Consider the following 25,617-nt stretch of genomic DNA (forward strand, 5'->3'; position numbering starts at 1 on the left):
CCACTTTGGGAGAGGATTGAAGACTGGATGATAAAAGATGTCATGTCTGTTTCTCCTCACTTTTTATCTAAAATACTAAATAACTTGGCCACTGTTTGTTTAACTTTCTGGTGTTAAAAAATGCTCGACTGAGTTGGGGAATCCCACAGGCTATAAGCCCTTTGGTGCAAATGAAGAAAAATGCTGCTTTCTTGGGGTGTGCAGAGTGGCCTGCCAGTGGGCATAGCTCATGTGGGGGAGGTTTGGCTGGATTTTATCAGCCAGGAGCACTTGTGCAGTGTGCAACCTGCACTCCCATTCGTGGTGGCCCTGATTTGGTTGAAACATGGATTAGGGAGAACTGAAACAGCCATCAGTAAATTAAATAAGTCAGTCCAGAAGTTTTTCTGTTTTGACTGTTTTCTTCAAAAGCAAGAAGTCAGTTTTAATTCAGCTTCGCGTTCGCCAGTTCCCACATTTAAACCTCGCTGCATAAGGCAGGTCCTTACCACTCCCTTACATTAGGACTCCAGCATTCCTAACTGCATTAGGGATGCCTTTCTGCCAAGGTGGGAGAAAGGATCTTTCTACAGCCGGGAACACAGGTAGCCCAAGTCTGTAAATGTGGATTTCTGGGAGCATCCAGAGAGCCACATGATCTATCAAACCCATCTGGTCAGTAAGGAAGTTCTTCAAGTGCTTAAAGCCATTTTTATCAGATTAATCCTCTCTTGTATTAAAGTTCTGGACTTCTGAAAGCTGTTCACTTCGTTGTGAGACTAGACGGTGTTTTCTCAGGGAGAACAGGGCTGAAAGTTGTCAGCACCTTCTATTTAAAGTTACCTTTGTGTCTTCTCCATGTACACCATCAAAGTTCCTGAGGGCAGAGCTAGGTCACTATGTTTGTGACGTTCCGTTCTCTCAACTTTAATTCAACAGATGTTCACTGGGACGCTTCCTTATGCCAAGCACCTTCTAGAGTTGTAGGCGATGCAGAGATGAGTCACATAGAACCCCTCACCTCCAAGAGTGATTTTGGTAGAAGGAGTTGAATGCAAATACAGAAATAACTGCAATTCAAGGCAGTCAACCCAAACCGCTTTGGGAGTAGAGAGAACTAAATCAGTGAAAAAGCACACACAGAGGACAGAGAATAAAGAAAAGTAAAGAATGTGAAGGCCTTCCCAAGTGGCTCAGTGGCAAAGAATCCACCTGCCAATGCAGGAGACACAGCTTCCATCTTTGGGTTGGGAAGATCCCCTGGAGAAGGAAACGGCAACCCACTCCAGTATTCCTCCAGGGAAGCCCCAGGGACAGAGAAGCCTGGTGGCCTACAGTCCATGGGATCCAAAAAGGATGGGACACAATTTAGCAACAAAACAGCAAAGAGAAAGGCTAATTGTTCTTTATTCCTTCCTTTGTCTGTCTTCTCGGAGTTTTAAACTTCTAATATGTTACGCAGAGCAATGTCTTGAGGAAATGATGGGCCAAATTAGTGTAAGTCAGAAATGTAGAAAAAGTCATTCTAAGCCCAACTGTAGTCATTACTCAAAAGAAAGTAAAAAGTCAGAAAGCGCAGACACTTAAAGGGCAGGTAATCAAAGGTTTCAAAAGTTAGAATGGGCATTTTATACATATAAAAGATAAATTAAATGTTAACTGCCTCTGTATCTTTTTAAATGAGGAAAGGTGAATGTATTTTTCATTTTGCCTCTTTCGTGTTGACTCTATATGCTGTTCTGTGGTTTTTGCTGATAATAAGAAATTGCCTGCTTCGAAATTATATCCCGTCATGGATGCTAATGATGACCCTGATGAAGATCATCTTACAAGTTATGATGTTCAGCTCAGTATTCAAGAATCTATCGAAGCCAGCAAGACTGTATTTTATCCTGAAAGGTAACATTCAAATTGATGATCCTCAACTAAACTTCATGGCATTCATTTTTTGTAAGATCAAATGAGTGATGTTTCCAGACCTCTCTACCTATTTTTTTGTGGCAGGAAATTCAATACCTTTACAAGAACTGCTGTGCACAGGTGTAGCCATCTGATTCTACAAATTCCCATCCCCTGTGAAGTATGAGACTACCTAGATAGGAAATTCCCAGTTCAGTTTGGTGGTATAGGATTGCCTATTTCCTCAATTCATATAGAATCAAAAAGGATGGTAAATAATGTGAACGAAATTGTAAACACTGTGTATATGACTAACGTATAGACACATATACAGAATCTGTTGTGCTACTGACTCAGGCAAACTTTATAAGTAATATATTCCATTTTGCACAGTTAAAATATGAAGAATAATGCTAACTCTTCTGCCTATAAACTTAATGAGTGAGAAAAGAGTTGAAGGCTTTTATAATATATGGCAAAGTGATATATAAACCAGAACTTATTTAATTATCTACAGTTAAAGTGACAGCAGTTAAGAAATTATACATGAAATTGGTTGTGTTGGCAAGAGTTATAGCAGCTAAAACTGCCAAAGTAAATTTTCATTTTGAGTAGCACACATTATACTTCTGACAAAACTAAACTTTAATTTACCTTTAAATTCGATTATAGTATTTAGAATCCTGTATTCTGAAATTAGTAGTGCTTTTGAAAAGATTCAGTGCTATAAAATGATTGCTTTTGAGCTTTTGAAAAACAGACATGTTAACAGTTATATTTCTGGTCTTTTTCATTCTTCCCTTATCTCCCAGGAAGGCATTCACAACCCTGGAATACCAGTGGATGTTTCTGCTTTAATAGAGTTAAATCAATTTGTTATTCAATACCTAGTCACCTTTGAATAAACACACATCAGAGAATTTCCATGAGGGTTGACAATGACCTCCTGGGTCAGTGATTAGAATTTGTTTAGTAAATGCTCAGCCTATTTTTCACTAGTTTTCACAGTTGATTAAATACTAACATGCAATATACAGCATATGCTCCCAAATAAGCAACCATTAATTAGCCATTATTAAATTCAAAGCAAGAAACCTTTATTGAGCATAGAATTTTTAAAGTTGGGAGAAACCTTAGAGATCTTCCTATATAATCTCATTTTACTGATGCAGGAATCACCATCCAGAGAGGCTGCTGGCCTCCTCAGGATCACAAAATCACATCTGAAAGCAGCTTTTCCGTCTCTGACTTCAGTTATTTACCCCTTTTCATTGCCTACAATTAATTTCAAAGACAATGTTTTAACCTTCTCCTTTTCCATCTTCCCTAATGTTCATAGGTCCAGTGTATCATAAACATACTCTGTATCTGACTTTTAGACATTTACATTTTTAAAGTAGATAACATCAGTTGTGTGCATTTCCTGAAGATCCTGATTATTAAATGTGTGTGCAAAAACTAAACAAATGTTTTGGTTCCTTGGAGTATATCATGAATACAAATATGGCTTATATTTCTTTCCCTGCTAGATTTGTACCACTAAGCAATCAGAACAGAAAGCTTGTGGAGGCCATACAGCAAGGTAAATGGATTTATCACCTACAGTAGAATGGACTGGAGATTCCACCTGGCTGAGAGGTTTGTTATCAGCCCATGTGCTTATTTTAGGTCACATTCTTGAGCTCCAGGAGTATGTGAAATATAAACATGCTTTGGATGAAGCTGATGAAAAAGGATGGTTTCCATTGCATGAAGCTGTTGTCCAACCCATTCAGCAGATACTTGAAGTTGTCTTGGATGGTAAGAAAATGCAGAATGCCCTTAACCAAACCGAAGCCCAAATGCAGATGTTCTGAAGTATTCCCAATGAAAAGAATAAGCAAAAGGAAAAAGTCGAATAAAAGGTGATTTGCAGTTTGGAAAAGATAGTACTCATGCTTTAAACTGAGTACAAAATTAGCCTATTTTGTGGAGTTCAGGGTTTACCTTTTACATCTTTCTAAAAATATGACCCAGTTTGGTGGGAGGATGTGATTATCACCTAAAAGTTTATATATACCATTAACTAATTGATTTAAATATAAAATATTTTGCTTTTCAAAGTTGGTTGTAAACTTTCATCTTGAACTGAGTTGATAGTTTCCAAAAGAGTATTATTTTGTATAATATCTGTACAAAATTACATTACATTATATTACATTATCTGTCCTTATATTACATTAATTTTTTCATCATGCAAACATGAATAACTGCTGTGATATATCTACCCAAGGTTAAATGTTATTAATAATTTCTACATTCCAACAGTTTTTCACATCCCAGCATCTTATAAAACACTTTGAGAATGCCCTTCTTTTCAACCTTCAATGTTGCTTCCTAGTGCTGTTGTTAGAGATAATGATAGCCACTGGATAATTAACTATCCAGCTAGTCAGCCAGCTACAAAAAGTTAAAAATAGACAGACAGATAGGATAGATAGTCAGACAGATATAGAAGATGATGTTAAGCATGGTATTTTTTTTTGTAACATATTCTGATAGGATACATCATTGATAAATACTTCTCATTCCCACAGGCACTAACTTCATTTGACAAAAAACAATTTCAGGTTCAATTTAAATAATAATACAAAGGATTAGGGAAGTTGTTCATAATTTATTAAGAAGTGAGAAGTCACAACCCATTATCTTTTTTTGTAAAAAACACCTTGAAACACAGATGTTGGTTTGCTAGCTGTCAACTTGATTAGCAAGCCCATGCTCATCTATTTCTACTCACCATCATTTGCTAGACTTTAATCATTTCTCTTTTTAGTCTTCTCTTTTTTGTCAATTGACTTTGTCTAATCTAGTGTAGATAATATTGCGTCATTCTGTTCTATATGACATCCTTTAAGTAAAGACTTTTAATTTTCCACATGCTTTCATATCTCAGCATCTTATAAGACGCTCTGGGAGTTCAAGACCTCTGATGGAGAAACACCTTTGACTTTGGCAGTCAAAGCTGGTCTGGTGGAAAATGTAAGAACTTTACTAGAGAAAGGAGTGTGGCCAAACACCAAAAATGACAAAGGAGAGACGCCCCTTCTGCTTGGTAAATGAGCTATTTTTCCTAGAACTTTTATAATTTGAGACAAATAATATTTATTCAGTATTTAATGGAAGCCACCGTGTATTGACTAAAATTATGTGACCGCATCTGTTTCCACTCTCTGACGTCCTTTCCTAACCCCCATCTCACTTGCCATATGATTTTGTTTTCTTCTCCCACCAGGAGGTGAAACGTGAAAGCTCTTTCAGCACCAGTTAATCAGAAGGGGTCTAATGAGGAGTTTTATAAGGCCAGGAGTGCCCGTTGTGCAGAAATAGTCTCTAAGGGGGGTCCGGCCTCTAAGGGATATTGCATGTGTGACCTGTAGCTTAAACAAAGAGGCAGAAAGGGGACTCCAGAGAGAGACATGAGGTACAGAGCAGAATGATGAAACCAAACTTGAAGGCAGGCGAGCCAGCAGATTCTGAGCACACACATGTCACTGGGGTCACCACTGCGACACATCAAAGGAATGATTGTAAGCCTGAAGATGCTGTTTATCTGTACACAGCTTCTTCTCAGGCTTGTATATCCTGCTGTTTGTTGACCAGTAAGAATTGGCACATCTATTTGCAATACCAGAGTGAGATGAGATTAACTATAGATGACCACAGATAACCTTTCTTTCTCTCAGGGACATAGGTGTGGAGAAAGAATTAGGGTTTTGACATCTGAGATACTTGTATTTATTTTTCTTCCATTTTATTGAAATGTAATTGACATATAACATGGTACTAGTTTAAGGTATACAACATAATTTGATGTATGTATTACTATGAAATGATTACAACAGAAAGCCTAGTTAACATGCCTCACTTCACATAGTTACACATTGTTTTTTCTTGTGTTGCAAACTCTGTTTTGCAAACTTTTAAGACCTGCTCTCTTAACTTTCAAGTATACAATTCAGTATTGTCATGTGAATGTTAATTCTAGCTGGGAGACTGCAGTTATGGGTCTCAGTTTCCTCATGTGTAAAATGGAAATACAACATCCACCACGCAGAATTAGCCTATTATACAGAGTGAAGTAAGTCAGAATGGAAAACACCAAAACAGTATATTAATGCATATATACGGAATTTAGAAAGATGGTAATGATGACCCTATAAGCAAGACAGCAAAAAAGGCACAGATGTAAAGAACAGACTTTTGGACTCTGTGGGAAAAGGCGAGGATGGGATGATTTGAGAGAATAACACTGAAACATGTATATTACCTATATGTATATGTGTGAAGTGAAGTCGCTCAGTCGTGTCCGACTCTTTGCGACCCCATGGACTGTAGCCTACCGGGCTCCTCGGTCCATGGGATTTTCCAAGCAAGAATACTGGAGTGGGTTGCCATTTCCTTCTCCAGGGAAACTTCCCGACCCAGGGATCAAACATGGGTCTCCTGCATTGTATATAGTATGTATATGCGTATTTCACATGTATATGTGAAATAGACCGCCAGTCCAGGTTCAATGCATGAGACAGGGTGCTTAGGGCTGGTGCACTGGGATGACCCTGAGGGATGTGATGGGGAGAGAGATGGGAGGGGGTTTCAGGATGGGGGACACATGTACACCTATGGCGATTCATGTGAATGTATGGCAAAACCGCTAAAATATTGTAAAGTAATTAGGCTCCAATTAAAATATATAAATCAATTTACAAAAAAATTAGAGAAAAATCAGTTCAATTCCATTCAGTTCAGTCACTCAGTTGTGTCTGACTCTTTGTGACCCCACGGACTGCAGCATGCCAGGCTTCCCTGTCCATCACCAACTCCCGGAGCTTACTCAAACTCACATCCATTGTGTCAGTAATGCCATCCAACCATCTCATCTTCTGTCGTCCGCTTCTCCTCCCACCTTCAATCTTTCCCAGCATCAGGGTCTTTTCAAATGAGTCAGTTCTTCTCATCAGATGGCCAAAGTATTGGAGCTTCAGAATCAGTCCTTTCAATGAATATTCAGGGCTGATTTCCTTTAATATTGACTGGTTGGATCTCCTTGAAGTCCAAGGGACTCTCAAGAGTCTTCTCCATCACCACAGTTCAAAATCATCAATTCTTGGACGCTCAGTTTTCTTTATAGTCCAACTCTCAATACCATTGGAAAAGGAAATGGCAACCCACTCCAATACTCTTGCCTGGAAAATTCCATGGACTGAGAAGCCTGGTAGGCTACAGTCCATGGGGTTGAAAAGAGGCAGACACACCTGAGCAACTTTCCTTTCCTTTCCTTTCCTTTCTCAATTCCATACATGACTACTGGAAAAGCCATAGCTTTGACTAGACGGACCTTTGTTGGCAAAGTAACGTCTCTGCTTTTTAATATGCTGTCTAGGTAGGTCATAACTTTTCTTCCAAGGAGCAAGTGTGTTTTAATTTCATGGCTGCAATCACCATCTGTAGTGATTTTGGAGCCTCTAAAAATAAAGTCTGTCACCGTTTCCATTGTTTTCCCATCCATTTGCCATGAAGTGATGGGACCAGATGCCGTGATCTTAGTTTTCAGAATGTTGAGTTTTAAGCCAACTCTCTCACTCTCCTCTTTCACTTTCACCAAGAGGCTTTTTAGTTCCTCTTCACTTTCTGCCATAAGGGTGGTGTCATCTACATATCTGAGGTTATTGATATTTCTCCCAGCAATCTTGATTCCAGACTGTACTTCATCCAGCCTGGCATTTTTCATGATGTACTGTTCATATAAGTTAAATAAGCAGGGTGACAATATACAGCCTTGACGTACTCCTTTCCCAATTTGGAACCAGTCTATTATTCAATGTCCAGTTCTAACTGTTGCTTCTGACTTGCATACAGATTTCTCAGGAGGCAGGTCAGGTGGTCTGGTATTCCCATCTCTTTAAGAATTTTCCACAGTTTGTTGTGATCCACACAGTCAAAAGCTTTTGCATAGTCAATAAAGTGAATAGAGAAAAATATTAATATGTAAACTTCTGCCACATGGTAGATGCTCAGGAGAGGAGAGATGTTATGAAATAATGCACGTGTGGCAGGAGGAGGGAAAGCAGCCCTGAGATTGTTCACCAGCCATCCCAGTTCAGTTCAGTTCAGTTGCTCGGTCATGCCCAACTCTTTGCGACTCTATGGACTGCAGCATGCCAGGCTTCCCTATCACCAACTCCCAGAGCTTACTCAAACTATGTCCATTGATTCAGTGATGCCATCCAACCATCTCATCCTCTGTCATCCCCTTCTCCTCCTGCCTTCAATCTTTCTCAGCATCAGGGTCTATGTACTATGCTGAATAGCACAGTACAAATGGAATGATCATCTTTCAAAGAGTCCAGTGAGAGCCTAGATATGATCGAAATAGAAAACAAGTGTTAATAAATGCTATAACAAAGGCGTATATCCAAAGTAAATTGGGGAAATAAGAGAGCAGTGGAATCTGTGAAACTTCCAAAGAAATAGTTGTGACTCATGGGACATAGAGGGTATCAGCAACAGGTCTTTGCCCCTGCACGTAAATGTTAAATGAATAGTGTCATCACATCTCAGGAGCATTCCACTCTGATTTCTTCTTTACTCTTCTCCTATTTGGCAGCTTTTCAGTTCAGTTCAGTCGCTCAGTCCTGTCCAACTGTTTGCGACCCCATGAATTGCAGCATGCCAGGCCTCCCTGTCCATCATCAACTCCCAGAGTTCACTCAAACTCATGTCCATCGAGTCAGTGATGCCATCCAACCATCTCATTCTCTGTCGTCCCCTTTTCCTCCTGCCCCCAATCCCTCCCAGCATCAGAGTCTTTTCCAATGAGTCAACTCTTCGCATGAGGTGGCCAAAGTACTGGAGTTTCACCTTCAGCATCATTCCCTCCAAAGAATACCCAGGGCTGATCTCCTTTAGAATAGACTGGTTGGAACTTCTTGCAGTCCAAGGGACTCTCAAGAGTTTTCTCCAACACCACAGTTCAAAAGCATCAATTATTCGGTGCTCAGCTTTCTTTACAGTCCAACTCTTACATCCACACATGACTAATGCAAAAACCATAGCCTTGACTAGATGGGGCCTTTGTTGACAAAGTAATGTCTCTGCTTTCGAATATGCTGTCTAGGTTGGTCATAGCTTTCCTTCCAAGGAGTAAGCGTCTTTTAATTTCATGGCTGCAGTCACCATCTGCAGTGATTTTGGAGCCCCCCAAAATAAAGTCTGACACTGTTTCCACTGTTTCCCCATCTATTTCCCATGAAGTGATGGGACCAGATGCCATGATCTTCATTTTCTGAATGTTGAGGTTTAAGCCAACCTTTTCACTCTCCTCTTTCACTTTCATCAAGAGGCTTTTTAGTTCCTCTTCACTTTCTGCCATAAGGGTGGTGTCATCTGCATATCTGAGGTTATTGATATTTCTCCCAGCAATCTTGATTCCAGCTTGTGCTTTTTCCAGTCCAGTGTTTCTCATGATGTACTCTGCATATCAGTTAAATAAGCAGGGTGTCAGTATACAGCCTTGATGTACTCCTTTTCCTATTTGGAACCAGTCTGTTGTTCCATGTCCAGTTCTAACTGTCGCTTCCTGACCTGCATACAGGTTTCTCAAGAGGCAGATCAGGTGGTCTGGTATTCCCATCTCTTTCAGAATTTTCTACAGTTTATTGTGATCCACACAGTCAAAGGCTTTGGCATAGTCAATAAAGCAGAAATAGATGTTTTTCTGGAACTCTCTTGCTTTTTCCATGATCCAGTGGATTTTGGCAGTTTGATCTCTGGTTCCTGTGCCTTCTCTAAAACCAGCTTGAACATCTGGAAGTTCACAGTTCACGTATTGCTGAAGCCTGGCTTGGAGAATTTTGAGCATTATTTTACTAGCGTGTGAGATGAGTGCAATTGTGCGGTAGTAAGAGCATTCTTTGGCATTGCCTTTCTTTGGGTTTCTTTGGCAGCTTTCAGCCTTCTCCAATTCAGATTAAACTGGAAAAACTAATTATTATAGTCAGGGTACAGATAAAACTTCCATAACAAAAGAAGCAAACAAACACAGATACATAAAACAAACACACTGCAATGACTTCGAAAAGAAAGAAGTTCATTCCTCTCTCACACAACAATTCAGAAGTGAGTGGTCCAGGGTTTGGCAGGATGGCTATACCACCTTTACATAAGACTTTAGATGTTACATTTTTCCATCCATCAGGGAGGAGGAAAGAGGCAGCCTTGGGAAAATTTCAGCCTCTAAGAGGATGACCTAGACGTTGTACACAGCACTTCTGTTCATACCCTGTTTGTTCAGATTTTGTCACATAGTCTTAGGTACAAGGAAGGCTGGGGTATTTAGTTTCTACCTGGATAGATTGTGAACAGCTAAAACTTGGGAACTTCTGATTCTAAGGGAAAAGGTGAAATACAAGTACTGAAGAAGATATGGTTTTCTCTGCGTACATGTTACCAGACTTTATGTCACAGTAACATGGTGCTTTTTAAAATGAACAGAACACTTTTCCTGAGCAAGATCTACTGATACTACCAGAATATCACATACGGTTGCTTCACCACTATTAACATGACTTATTATTTTTGTAAAGGCATATACCATGGACTATTTGCATGTATTTGTTGCTATTTCTATAGTCTTTGATTTCTGCAAAAAAGATACACTCTTCCAGAGTTTATATATTATCTCACTTTGTGAGTATAAAATTATTCTCTACTTGTTATTCTCGATCCACTTATTATTGTTAAGGGACAACTAAGTCATGATTATCACTCATTCGTTTTCATTTCACGTCACTTAAAATTTCCTTTACTGCTTAATGCCCACAACAGAGCATTAAATATTTGTCTGCATTTCAAAGTCTCAATTGTTAGTCTCTCTACTCTAGCAATAACTGAAATGTGGGAAAGGAACTTTGATCATTGAGTTATAAGAATCAAAATAGAATTAATGCTTAGAAATAATATTTTTAAAAACCAAATGGTAACATCATAGATTAAACAAAAGTCTCACAGAGGAAATATTATGGAGGTGTTCACTTATGTCCCCACCAGCTGCATTTCTGGAGGATAGGGACTCCCCTTGGGTTACCTTCTTTAGGCCATTCATTGTGGATTCTATGTCATCTTTTTAGGTTTGTAAGAAAATGGATCTTCCATGGCACTTTGTTTTCCTTTTTCTTGCATTTTGAAGCTACTTGAAATATGCTACTCATAGTTTATTAACTTATAAAGGAGAGACGAGGGGGGAAAGTGCTGTTATTTTTTTAATGTATGCACAACACCATTTTTGTCTTAACCTGACACTATTATCTTTGTCTTTATTTATGAAATATCCTTGCTTTTGCTCAGTCGCTCAGTTGTGTCCGACTGCAGCCCTATGGACTGTAGCCCACTGGCTCCTCTGTCCATGGAATTTTCCAGGCAAGAATACTGGAGTGGATTGCCAGTTCCTACTCCAGGGGATCTCCTGAACCTAGGGACTGAATCTGTGTCTCTTGAGTCACCTGTGTTGGCAGGCAGATTCTTTAACACTAGAGATATCCTTTAGAAAGAAAAAAGTAAATTCACTTTTGGTCCCTCAAGGGCCCTTCTTCCCCCAGCAGCCAGCTGACCCTTAATTATGGTACTTTGATATATTACAATCTTGTTATACAGTTACTTGCTGAGTGTAGATATCTGATATGTGATGATCTTATAGTTATTAAGTGTTTTTTGCACACAGACTCCTTCTCAGCCCATCCCTCTAAACTTGGTGTTGCCTTCCTCCAGTAGGACAGTCACATGATTGTCCTGGCCAGAGGGTCCCAGGGTGCAGAGGAAGCCAAGGGAACTGTCTGGTACAACAGCTCAGCTCCTCTGCTTTCCACTTTCCCAAAACATGGCGCCATTCACAGCTCAGTTAATTTTACTTCATTTTCTTTCTTACGAATCGGTATATATCCTCTTTACTCCATCTCCTCTTTCAGTCTTCCAATCTTTGTCTAGGTACTACAGAAGAAAATCTCTATTGGTATGTCATATGAGTCAGATGATCACTGAAGATTTTAAATAAATTATATGAGCAAAACTCATGAAGAGTAGGACATGACTGAGCGACTGAACTGGAACTGGATGGGCAAAACACATATATCCAGAAAGAAAATGACAACATTTTTTTTAAAGAAAGAAAGTGCCAGCAAACTATAAAGTGTTCAAAAGTGCCTATAACCTATGCAAAATATCCCCTTAAATTCCCTAACTCTTCAACTGAGGCTTGCTCTCCTCTAAGCATATAGAGATACATATATTTTGTGAAATGTATTCTTTACTTCATAAATTATTTAATTTGTGTTTTACTTAGTTACATTACACACATACTGTACATTGTTAATTTTCAGTATTTTAGCCAGTTATTGATTAAGGCTGTCTTCACAGTTTAGCTTGGAAGAGGGGTTCCCCACTGTTATTTCTATGAGGAATAAAATATATTCTTAGTTCCAAAAACTGAACTAAAAATAAGTTTTATTTTCTTGGTTATTTCAAGTTGAATATGGCTTATATATGCTGTTATTTTCTTGAAGAAAGGCTAGTATCTCTAATCAACATGTTCCCTGAGTCAGACTAAAGGAAAACAGATCATAAAAGAAGAGGTTCATTATTTTATTACTTTTTTTCTAATTAGAAAAAATGGAATAGGAGCAAGAAGATAAATGAGGGCACATTATCTCTTATTTTGTTTAAATTATTGATGTTTGCTTCGCAAGAGCACCAGCTAGGATGAGGTAATTCACTGTAATTAGAGCTGCCAGTGGCAGGTGGGTGATTCAGAGAAAGGCATTTGTCAACAGATTCTGCTTCAGACAGTGAGCAGGAGAAAAACTGAAATTTTGCTGCAGTGATGGCTTGCTTCCCTCCTAGTGAAATAGACAATTTGTCCTCATCCTCCTTTTCTGCCTTTTGGAGCCATTTCTCTTGCCTTGGCCTCAGAGCCTTTCCACCTTCGGCTTCTTACCTGCCCAGGATGTTCCATGTGCCCCCCCATCCCCTTCTGTCTTTCCCAGCAAAGGCCCAGTCTTTGAATCTTTTATTCAAACAGAAAATAGTATCGCCTTCACCCCCAGGCTGCAAATTCCCCAAGTGAGAACCATGTCTGTCTTTTTCCTGCTGCCCCCTGTACCTAACAAGTGACTCAGACAGTAAAGAATCTACCTGCAATGCAGGAGACTTGGGTTCAATCTCTGGTTTGGGAAGACCCCCTGGAGGAGGGCATGGCTACCCATTCCAGTATTCTTGCCTGGAGAATCTCCATGGACAGAGGAGCCCAGTGGGCTACAGTCTACCGGGTCACAAAGAGTCAGACACAACTGAATGACTAACACTTACATGTAGCCAGCACATATTAACTGAATGAAAGAATGAACAAATGAATAAGTGTTAGAGAGTAACCTTCATCCTGCTCTGTTTCTTAAGAGATTTTACATACTGATAAGAGGAAAATGCATGACATCTTGGAGAAGTATTTATATCTAACCTGGGAGAATCCATTAACAATCTGAAAGAGAAAAAGAGTTGACAGTGTAATTTCAGCTACTAGAAAAAGATAAGAGAGGGAAAGAGACATCTGATTTACTGAACCTCAGAAAACATAGTACATCAGCTGTCTTGTACTTCACCTGTAAGAAGAACAACTGACCTACCTGGATTCTAAACATTCCTGTTGCTAACATCTCATAAGAGTATGGGAAAGAAATGTTCATTTAATATTTCCTAGTTTGGTGGGAAAAAAACTTTCTCTAGAGGGAGAAAAACTTGATAAACATTATCTGCACAGGTGGCTCCATGATCCTAGAAGTGAGGAAATCATAATAATAATAATGGTTATCATTTATTGAGCTCCTACTGTATACTAAGCATTTTACATACATTTTAATTTATTTATTTAACTGATACAAAAATTGATATTATTTTCATCTTGGCAATGAAGTGGAAGTTTAGAAACAATACAAAAAGTATCCTAACTTAGTGACATGCATCCTGTTTTCCACCAAACTCTTACCCCTCCTCAGGTCAGGGTCTTAAAGAAAAGGCAGTATCATCTTATATAGAGAAACCTGTTATGAGAAACAGAGGGGTATGGAAGATACAAGAAAAGTTGTCACTAATACCTCCCTTGATATTAAATCTGGTAATTAGTTTAGTACCATGTAAAGGATTCATGTTATATGCCTCCTGTTGACTGTTCTTTTTAAAAATCATCTTTAAGCTGTTAAAAGAGGCTCCTATGACATGGTGTCTGCTCTGCTTAAACACAACACCAGTCTTGACCAGCCCTGTGTGAAGCGATGGTCAGCAATGCATGAAGCAGCCAAACAAGGCCGCAAAGACATCATAGCTCTGCTACTAAACAATGGAGGCAATGTCCACCTAAAAGACGGATTTGGAGTGACCCCGTTAGGTGTTGCGGCCGAGTATGGTCACTGTGATGTTTTGGAACATCTGATCCACAAAGGTATGTGGAAAGGAATTGCATGTTGCTGATGTTTCTCCTGGGCTTCCCAGGTGGCTCAGTGGCAAAGAATCTGCTTGCCAATGCAGGAAACACAGGTTCGATCCGTGGGTCAGAAGATCCCCTGGAGCAGGAAATGGCAACCCTCTCCAGTATTCTTGCCTGGGAAATCCCATGGATAGAGAAGCCTGGTGAGCTACCATCCATGGGGTTGCAGAGTCGGACACGACTGAGCGACTGAGCACAAGCACAGTGCTTCTCCTGCCTCTCAGATCTCCTTTTCTCCATCTCTCACTGGCCCCTCTTCCTCTCCTGAATGTATCTGGGCATCAGATTTTTACCCCATCCCTCAATAAGCCCCTATTGCATGACTCACTTGAATCCTATGCATGGGGACCTACAAATCTGAGTGCCCGGCCCTGATGGCTATCTCTGCTGCTGCTGCTAGGTCGCTTCAATCATGTCCGACTCTGTGTGACCCCATAGATGGCAGCCCACCAGGCTCCCCCATCCCTGGGACTCTCCAGGCAAGAATACTGGAATGAGTTGCCATTTCCTTCTCCAATGCATGAAAGTGAAAAGTGAAAGTGAAGTCGTTCAGTCTCGTCTGACTCTTAGCGACCCCATGGACTGCAGCCTACCAGGCTCCTCCATCCATGGGACTTTCCAGGCAAGAGTATTGGAGTGGGTTGCCTAGGACCACATTATTCTCAAGGATCCTCTGTAGGGAAAAGACTAACATTTTTGAACTTCCCCCACAATGCAACTCATTTAATTATCAAATAAGCCATATGAAATAAGCTATATTACTGTACCTTATAGATAAGGAGTTGGAAGTTCACGCAAGTAAGTAGCTTGCCCCAAACTCTCACAGTCAGCAACAAAGCCGTAATCCAAACAGACCACTTTCCCCTATATCATGCCTTCTGGTCCTCATGACATTTGAATATTACACAATTTGTGTTCTCTGATGATATTTTGTGTCATTTCCCCTCTGAGCCATTTAAGATAGTCAGGCTTATTCATCTTAGGATCTTCTGCTGGATCATGCATGGTGTTTGCACATAGAAGACAGTTGATAAAGATTTGGTGAAATGAGACAGAGCATTAACTGTTGTCTTTAAAAGTCTAACTAGACCTTTTTTAGGGAGCATTTTCCTATCATGAAAATTGACTTGATTTCTCAGATGTCAATGAGGGAAAGATTTTCCAATAGAATGAAACATGCTTCATGATTGTTTATTGAAAAGGCTAAGAACACAGATGTTCTTAATTCTGTATTTTTAAGTCCTAATCAGAAAGGAAAACAACAGTTTGTTTTTAAGGAGATGATCTTGCATCTGCCCAGTGGTCACTCTGCTGCCTGTGTTATCCTGCCAGGAGGTGATGTGCTTGCTTTGGCGGATGATGGTGCATCGGTGTTGTTTGAGGCAGCAGGAGGGGGCAATCCTGACTGCATCTCCCTCCTGCTGGAATATGGAGGAAGTGGAAACATACCTAACAGAGCAGGGCATCTTCCTATACACCGAGCTGCCTATGAGGGGCATTACCTGTGAGTAACAAATCATAGCACGATCAGTTCAAGTTGAAAACAAAGACTTGTATATATGGTATAATCTTAAATATGTCTCCCAAAATCCAAACAGAAAAAGGTAAAATGTTCACAAGTTTTGTATATCTATGTGTTTGATTTCCCCCTTCTTTTTATATTCTTATACCTTAAAAAATTTCCACATTGAATTTATACTGCTTGTCAAATGAAAAGGTATTTTCTCTTAGAAGAAAGTTATAAGTGAGACTTCTGCACGTGCCACCCAAATGTGCCTTTTTAAAAAAATCTGTTTAACAGAAGGCTACAGGGCTTCTAAAAATTTTGCCCTTGGCAAAGGATTAAAATTTGTATTACTCCAATTTTTATCAACATCAACAGATATTATAATGTAAAATACATCCTTGAATAGAAAGGTATCATTATAAATGTAGATTTCTTTAAGAAAATGGTCAGATACATTTTAAAATCACAAAATGTGCCACAACCAACACATCAATAGAAATCTATAATCATAATAAACTACCCACCTTGAAAGGATGGTGTTTGGCAATTAAATGTATTTCATAAATTCAAAAACTGTGAACTCATTAGGCTTCATCACTTTCAGTGGTGACGTTGGCTAAGTTAAGTGGCTAATGACAAGTAATTGATGCGAAGTGACATGTTGTTAAAGTTTACCTGGATTTACTCCCAGTGTTCATAAATTCACACCTGGTAGCTCTGAATTAGGCACAAGAGATCAAGTTCTCCTTGCCTGTGGCTCTCATACATGTCCAATTCATCAGTCAAGTGTGAAATTCACAGCTATTTGTCACAGGTTCTTAGTAATACAAGCTGTGGTTAGTTATCTCAATTGAAATCATGTAAGATTGATGGAACAATAAAGACCCTTCTTGTTGCTAATAATTCAAACTCAAGTAAGTAGAGAGGATATACATGGACAATATTAAAGCACAGATTGTTCATGGAGCAGTGAAAGCGGAATAACAAATAAAAATTCAAGAGGCCTAAATTCTAGTCATTACTCTTCTGCATCTGTGTGACCTTGGACAAGTCTTTTCACCTCTCAAGTCTTCATATGGCTCTGCTGGTAATAAAAGGGTTGGACTCATCAATGCCCAAGGTGATTTCCAGCTCTAATTTCCTGTGACTCTGTGGTTCTGATTAATGGTCAACAGTATGAAGCATTCATCTGTAACATTGAATGGACCTACTTTTCTGTTATATTTTCTTCATTAAGTAGCCTTGGTGGATTATAGATAATATGTTGTTCAGAGAAGAATTGAAAAATTGGGGAGGGTTCCTGAGGAATCACAATTCTAGAACCAAATATATAAGATCTAGTAGGTTTCCCAGGAATATTTAGACTGGGAACCTAAGTCAAAACTAAACTGAATAGTACTAAGTCTATGGACAAAGACTGAATGTTTTTGTGTAAGGTTATCTACAGAAAATAAACTAATCAAATTGCATTCACTTGTCCAGCACGGAAGCTGGTTTATTTCATTTCTTGATTTTCTTCCTGCCATGTGGATATTTAATTCTTTTTTTTTTTTTTTTAGTGCACTGAAATATCTTATTCCAGTAACATCCAAACATGCAATCCAGAAAAGTGGGCTAACACCAATTCACTCAGCAGCAGATGGACAAAAGGCACAGTGCCTAGAACTGCTTATTGAAAATGGCTTTGATGTCAATAGTCTGCTTTCTGACCACATTTCTGAGAGTTATGATGACGAACGGAAGACTGCGCTCTATTTTGCTGTTTGCAATAATGATATCCTTTGCACAGAAATCCTCCTGGCTGCAGGTGCAGACCCAAACCTAGATCCCCTCAACTGTCTACTGGTGGCAGTGAGGGCCAGTAATCATGAAATTGTCCGGCTGCTTCTTGCCCATGGAGCTAATGTCAATTGTTACTTCATGCATGTGAATGACACTCGCTTCCCCAGTGCCATACAGTATGCCCTAAATGACGAGGTAATGCTCAGGCTGTTGCTGAATAATGGCTATCAGGTGGAGATGTGCTTCGAATGCATGCATGGGGACATCTTTGGAAACTCGTTTGTGTGGTCGGAGATAGAGGAAGAGGTACTGCCGGGATGGACGTCTTGTGTCATAAAAGATAACCCGGTGAGTTACACCCTTCTCTTCTTCGTATTGGGTCAGCATCATAATTTTGCTCATTTAGGGATGTTCCAAGAAAAGAAAAATCAACTCCAACTTTTATATTTTTCTTCTTCTTGTGTTTTTGTTTGCAATGAGATGGGGAAATAAGCATTAAACTAAGCCCCCAAAAGTATAGTTTTCTTGAATTGGAAGCCAAATGTTGAATAATTTGGAAAATGTATGCAATTAATAACTCATGCTTATTTAGTGGAATTTGGGGGCTAGAAACACGGTAAGAAGAATCATGGAAAATAGCATGGTTCTTCCACATTATGCTGAGTACTGTCACATCAGAGCCACGCATGCTCCAGGGCTCATTGTTTCACAGAAACAAACAAATCATTTACTTTGCTTTTTTGGTTCATAACATGAAGGGTACTTTTATTTCATGTAAAAAGGCAAAGGAATTAATTTGTCAGAACAAAATTGTTTATGAATATAGTATATTAAAAGTGCTACTAACTTCAATTTTATTACTTCTCTCAGTTCTGTGAGTTTATTACAGTCCCCTGGATGAAGCACTTGGTAGGCAGTGTTATTCGTGTATTAATAGATTACACGGATTATATCCCTCTGTGTGCTAAACTGAAGTCTGCACTAGAAGTACAGAGAGAATGGCCAGAAATCCGTCAAATACTAGGTAAAAGCAAAAGTTTTCCCTACAAAATTTTTTATGGAGAATGTATATAGGAAAAATTTCTTAATGTCAGTTTTGACACTTTTTCAGTGCTACCTTATATTCAGATTTATCTGTTTTCTCAAATCATCCTTAATTGTTCCTCTGATAGAAGATAACTTTTTGCTTTTTCTTGACACTTTCCAACTGTTTAATTGTATAATGAACAATACCATAACTATATTAACATTCTGAATAGAACTCACTTTTTAAAAGTTAACTTCTATAATATCATAAAGTTTAGGATTCTCCATGTGGGCAGGGATCTGTTTTGTTTATTTTTGTACTCTTGGGGCTTAGCATAATGTCTCATAAGCAGTAGATACTCAATACTAAGTAAATGAATGAATGGAATGAATTAAAATATCCTTTTTGATCTAGTTTCTCTGGGTCTTTACTGACAAATTTGTACTATGAAAAGTATGTTTTACAGGCAGGCCATTTTGTATTTTCTAGGTTAAAGCTTAGTTACAATCATAAAAGTGAATCATATTATGAAAGTTTCAATAAAAATACATCTAAAATTACTCCAAATACATATAGAAAGTGAAGTTGCTCAGTCGTGTCCAACTCTTTGCGACCCCATGGACTGTAGCCTCTTCCCTCCATGGGATTCTCCAGGCAAGAGTGCTGGAGTGGATTGCCATCTCCTTCTCCAGGGGATCTTCCCGACCCAGGGATCAAACCCGGGTCTCCTGCATTCCAGGCAGACGCTTTAACCTCTGAGCCACCAGGGAAGCCCAAATACATATAACAACCAGAGAAAAAATTATAAATTTGGAATGTTTTCTCTTTCAAAATATGAGTTTGGAAAAATGTACTTTCAAAACCTACTTGGACAATTTCATGGAGGCTAAAGAAGCATCCTAGAACCTACACCTAAATCAATCTTCAATGGTATAACAAAACTACAACATCCCATTCTTTAAGATCAAGCAAATTTTATGCAAATTAGTAGATATTTTATAGTCAAAAAGATGAGATTGAAATGTTTACCTGATTTACATACCATATTTGTTAGATATAAAGTTCTATAAAAAGAAATGTTCATCTAAGCACTTAAGGTTCAATCAGAGTCTCATACATTAAAGTATATGATCTGAATCTGGACTGTTTTGACCATGGTAGCAAGAGACGGAAGTTGGCAGAAACAGTGGAGATTTGATTGGCTAGAAAGAGTGTTAGTTCAGCTGAACACACATTAGGTGGTAAGCTTGGATTTTCCTCACATGGCTCTTCCACTGGAATGAGTTCTATGATAGAATAGACTTCGGGGCAACTAAAACAGGAATCTCAGAGAATCTAGTGAATGATAGAGCCTAGAAATTGACGTCTGGGGTCAGACAGGTCTGAAATAGGATGCAACATTGTTCTTGGCCTGGTATAGAATTGCTGAGCCACATAGTGCTTAGGTCACTCAGGGCTGATATTTTCATGAAAACAAGCAACAATTTATTCTATCATTTTTGTTTCATTCAGGGGAGGGGATTTTTTTTAATGTTTAATTTTCTATAAGAAAACCAAGATAGTCATACTGGTTGTGTGACTTTGAACGTGGTTACTTATTCTTTTTTATATCAAGGTTTTCCCACTGCAGAATGGGGCTTGCATAGTATTTACCTGTTAAGGTTGTTGTGGGAATTAAAAGAGATGTCACATATAAGGCACTTAGCATAATGCCTACAGCATTAAAAACACTTAGTAAATTTACCTATTTTAAAGACTAAATTATTAGTATTTTTATGTTATTTTTACTACATGGTAAGGTTATATGAAGTATCTGAAATGTGTATGTAAGCATGTCATGAACCCCCACAACTTGAAGAGTTAGATATTATCATTGCTAATTTTTAAAAATTAAAAACTAAGACTAAAGGGGATTTACATAATAGTCTGGACTCTATAAATTCTTGAAGCTAGTTACCCTTCTGAACAAAAGCCCAACTTAGGAGTGAAGTCAAAATCAAGCAGGATAGATGAAGAACTACAGCATTTTGGATCTTAAAGATTAATTGAAAGAAAGAGAAGGGGGATGGAGAGAAGGACCAACAGATTAAAAGAATTAAAAAGAACACATCAAACTAAAAAAAAAAATACTGTCAATACTATAGTTTAGGGATAGCACACGAAGATAATGAAGCTGTAAAGAAAGTGATTACTATAAAAGTCTGAAGAGTAGTTTCTTACAGGGAAGTAGGAATGAAGTTTGGATGGATTGTGGAGGGAATTCTGGGATGACTGGGGAAGTTCTATTCATGACCTAGGAGAGGTTTGCAGATGTTCACCTGATAATCACTTAAGAAACTATATGTACCGTTGCTTTCTCTATATTTTACAATGAAAGGGTTAAAATATTTTGGAGATTGTAAAGGAAAAAACCATAAGGCTTATATAAATTATTTCCCAAAGTTACAGACAGAAAAATAGCAAAACAAGTATTTGAACTCTAGTCCATCTCATTTAAACACAGGCTCTTTCTCCAACACTACTGTACTTCCTGTCATAGAACAGATTTTGCTTCTAATTAGTAATACGTTGTCCATGTGTTTGTATTGGAAAAGAATGACAAATTCTTGTGACTTTGGAAAAGAAATCCAAGTAAGAATACGATCAGAAATTTTCTAGTTGTTTCAGACACATCGTTGCAACTAGAGTGTAGTCAGTTGACTGCTATAAGTATAGTTAACCACTGGATGTCAGGATTTCTCCAGGTATATGTAGGGCAGAGTTTTTGTTAGAGGGAAAAATAAATTTTTTTAAAGATAGGTTTATTCTGTCTATTTTAGTAACGATAACTTTGCCTCAATAGTTTTTGAAAAAGTCTTAATTTTTTCAAAATAACTTGAGTATTTATAATTGCAAATATAACAAGAAATGTGATCTCTTTGATTATTGAATTGAGTGATTGTTCACAAATGATGACAATGTACCAAACACTTTTCTAATGCTTTACATGAATTAATTTGTTTGACATGTAAACAGCCCTATGAGGTGAGTCCCATTGTTATCCACATTTCCCAGGTGAGAATGCTGAGATCATAGGGGTTAAGTAGCTTGTCCAGGATAACACAAATACTATTTAAGTGGCAGAGACTTGATTTTAATCCAAGCTGACTGAGTCCAGAGCTTACCTCTAAGCCTGTGGGCAATGCTGCCTTTTCACTCACTCCTGTTGCTGGATTAATATTTCGGTACTGTAATTATAGTAAAGATAAAGTTACTAGAGATAAAGTAAGAGTTGAAAAGAAAGACTAACATCAGTTATTTGAACAACATTAGCAGGTTTTTTGAAAAATATAAAATTTTTAGGTGTCATACACTGAACCAAACCTAAGATTGAATCACTGACATATGGAATCAGTTTTATCAGATGATTCACAGATGACTATTCATCAGAAAGATTGGTAGGAGAGAACAGAAGCGAAGGAATGTATCTCTAAAATACTCAGTTCTAAAAAATAAATAGTAGGAGATATAAGCATTTGCTTTCTTTAATCAAGTCCATTCATTCATTTAACATATTCTGTACTTCCCTGATGGTCCAGTGATTAAGGCCACGCTCCCACTGCAGGGAGTTTGATCCCCAAGGGAGGAAGATCCCCCATGTCACAAGGCGAGGTTAAAAACAAAAACAAAAAGCATATTCTAGTTGAACACTCCCTAGAAGTCAAGCTCTGTTTTTGACACAGTTCAGTTCAGTTTAGTTGCTCAGTCGTGTCTGACTCTTTGTGACCCCATGAAGCACAGCACGCCAGGCCTCCCTGTCCATCACCATCTCCCAGAGTTCACTTAGACTCACATCCATCGAGTCGGTGATGCCATCCAGCCATCTCATCTTCTGTCGTCCCCTTTTCCTCCTGCTCCCAATCCCTCCCAGCATCAGAGTCTTTCCCAATGAGTCAACTCTTCGCATGAGGTGGCCAAAGTACCAGAGTTTTTGACACAGAGACACACTAAATACCTACCTCAATGGAGCTTGCATTCTAGAGGAAGGGTGTGGAATGCTTAATTGCAATTTGAATTTTACTTAGTCACCAGTTACTAACATGTGCATGCTTGTTTTTTAGAATGACACTTAGTATTATTCTAAAACAATCTGTATCTTATAGGTTCATTCATATTGTTTTTATTTTTTCCTTGTTTTTCCCATTCACTTTAGAGAATCCATGCTCATTAAAGCATTTATGTCGGTTAAAAATTCGAAGACTGATGGGGCTACAGCGGCTCTGCCAGCCAACCTCGATGGAGAAGCTCTCTCTACCACCAACTATTCAAAGATACATATTATTTAAAGAGTATGACCTCTATGGACAAGAGCTAAAATTGCCATAATTTAAAATAATATTTTTAAATGTGACTTTAAAAATATGTTTAAATGAGATTCCCTCCGAGAATTTCTTGGAATCGTTTTACATCCTGACATATATTTAAATCCATTGACAATTTTATAACTGGATCCTGGGTTCTTTGGGGAACACCATATTTCACATCTTTAAAGAACTTTACATTGTGATTTTTTTAAAAGAGAGTTAATATTTTGCATGTGATTTTCTATTGATTATCTTTGCTCGCAACAAGTCTTCAAACTCTCCTTATCAGGTGGCTCCTACAGTATCCATGAGCAAGTCTCTCCTTTGCTTGTAAAACAATCAATCACTTTCTCAAACCCCAGTTGCTGGCCCATTCTGTCCTTTCTCTTATTGCCACACGGTATAAAAGAGCTCCTCCCTGTCTCTGCAGATGCCCTCATTGTCATCTGGCTTCTACTCCCTCCACTGCCCTTCCCAAGGTCCTTATCAACTTGCTTGTTGCTACTTTCCGTGAGCATCCTCCAGTCTTTGCAACTGGTTGCTGCAGCATCTGACACTATCACCTACTCTACTCCAGGAAATGGTCTTCCCTTGGTTTTCCAGGTATCTTGTTCTTTTGGCTCTCTTCCAGCCAGTCTAACCACTCTGTTTCTGGCTTCTTTCTATGTTGTGCGTCTCCTACCAACTCTTTAGTAACATATCTTAAGTTCTCTTTTTTTATGCTCCGTTCAACAGGACATTTCCTCCATACCCATGGTCTTATTTACAACCTACATGTTTTTTGACTGTAAATTTATATCTGAAGTTCAACTTTTTCTCTCATGCGCATGAGACCTGTGTAGACAATTGGCCTAAAGGAACTTTGAACACAGAGGAACCTCAAATTCAACGAATCCTAAAGCAAATGTGCTGTCTTCCTCCACAAAAAAAGGGGGGGGCTCCTTCTTTTACTATCTCTAGCTCAATTATTCAGTCGCTCAGTTATATCTGACTCTGTGACCCCATGGACTGCAGCATGCCAGGCTTCCCTGTCCTGGACCAACTCCCAGAGCTTGCTCAAACTCACGTCCATTGAGTCAGTGATGCCGTCCAACCATCTCATCCTCTGTCATCCCCTTCTCCTCCTGCCTTCAATCTTTCCCAGCATCAGGGTGTTTTCAAGTGAGTCAGTTCTTTGTATCAGGTGGCCAAAGTATTGGAACTTCAGCTTCAGCATCAGTCCTTCCAATGTATATTCAGGACTGATTTCCTTTAGAATTGACTGGTTTGATCTCCTTGCAGTCCAAGGGACTCTCATTAACCCAATTATTGATTCAGTTTCCCAAGTCAAAACTTGCACATAAAATTTGACCATCCCATTTTCCTTATCCAAGTTTATTTCATGAAGTCATCTTCTACTCAGTCTCACTGATTCAGCCTGAATACCAGCTCTTATCTCCTTTCTTCCTGGGATATTGCAGTGTTGCCAAACTGATCCTCCTCTCTGCTATCTTGCCTCATCTAACCCATGTTCTACACATAACATCCCAGAGTGATCTTTTACAAATGTAAGCAAGTTTCACTCCCCTGCTTAAAATCATTCCCACTGCTCTTGGGATACAGTCCAAAGTTCTCCATCTGCTCCAAATCCCTGCCTTCCTCTTAGCCTTATCTCTTGGTGTCTCCCGTATGCCAGCTCTTTAAACATGTTAAATGCCTCTGATAAGTTAATTCTTTGAACAGGGATTTCATACATCACTGTGGTGGTGGTTTAGTCACTAAGTCATGTCCGACTCTGGCAATCCCATGGACTGTAGCCCACCAGGCTCCTCTGTCCATGAGGTTTTTCAGGCAAGAATACTGGAGTAGGTTACCATTTCCTTCTCCAGGGGATCTTCCCAACCCAGGGATAGAATCTGGGTCTCCTACACTGCAGGCAGATTCTTCACCAACTAGGCTACCTATACATCACTAGTTTCTGTTTTAAAAATAGGGTCATCTATTTTATATATACATATATAAAATCTATTATTATGGATATTTCATAAAAGAAGGGCCATTTTAATGCCAGAAAATGGGGCTGCCTTAAACCCAATTATTAAAATTGAATTACTTTATCTTTGTAAAAACTTAACAGTTTGGTCTTCATTTCCACATTGATGAGTGAAAATTTCATTCTAGCCCAAGAAGTCTAGATTGGGAACCACTGTTTTAAAAGAGACTATTTTCTTGGCCCTCAGGGCCTTTGTATGTTCTTCTCCTTCTGCCTGGAATCCCCTTTCCATCTCCTTCTTCCTCCCTCCACCCCTTATCCTACAGGTCTCAGTTTAGGTGTTCCTTTCTCTAGGATGGGAGGCCCTAGAACAGCATTTCTCATGCTGTATTACAGAATCCTATGTTCCCATCTGTCTGTCCACTAGACTGTAAGCTCTGTGAGGGCAGGGTCTATGTCCGATTTGTTCTACAGGGTTTTCTTAGGGTCAAACACATTCCCTAGAGCATACAGAGAATGCAAAAATTACTTGTTGAATAC

The 25,617-nt window shown here is 38.8% G+C and overlaps 1 protein-coding gene across 1 annotated transcript; it reads left to right on the forward strand.

The window, feature by feature from the left end:
- Positions 1-1,771: 1,771 nt before the first annotated feature.
- Positions 1,772-23,127, forward strand: ASB15 (ankyrin repeat and SOCS box containing 15). The gene is made up of 9 exons (XM_068973308.1): positions 1,772-1,878; positions 3,408-3,460; positions 3,547-3,678; positions 4,814-4,972; positions 14,156-14,401; positions 15,779-15,950; positions 17,513-18,083; positions 18,606-18,759; positions 22,955-23,127. Exons 1-9 carry the CDS (start codon positions 1,772-1,774, stop codon positions 23,125-23,127), a joined length of 1,767 nt encoding a protein of 588 aa, XP_068829409.1.
- Positions 23,128-25,617: the final 2,490 nt, after the last annotated feature.

Source organism: Capricornis sumatraensis, chromosome 5, assembly GCF_032405125.1.
Source record: "Capricornis sumatraensis isolate serow.1 chromosome 5, serow.2, whole genome shotgun sequence".
NCBI lineage: Eukaryota > Metazoa > Chordata > Mammalia > Artiodactyla > Bovidae > Capricornis > Capricornis sumatraensis.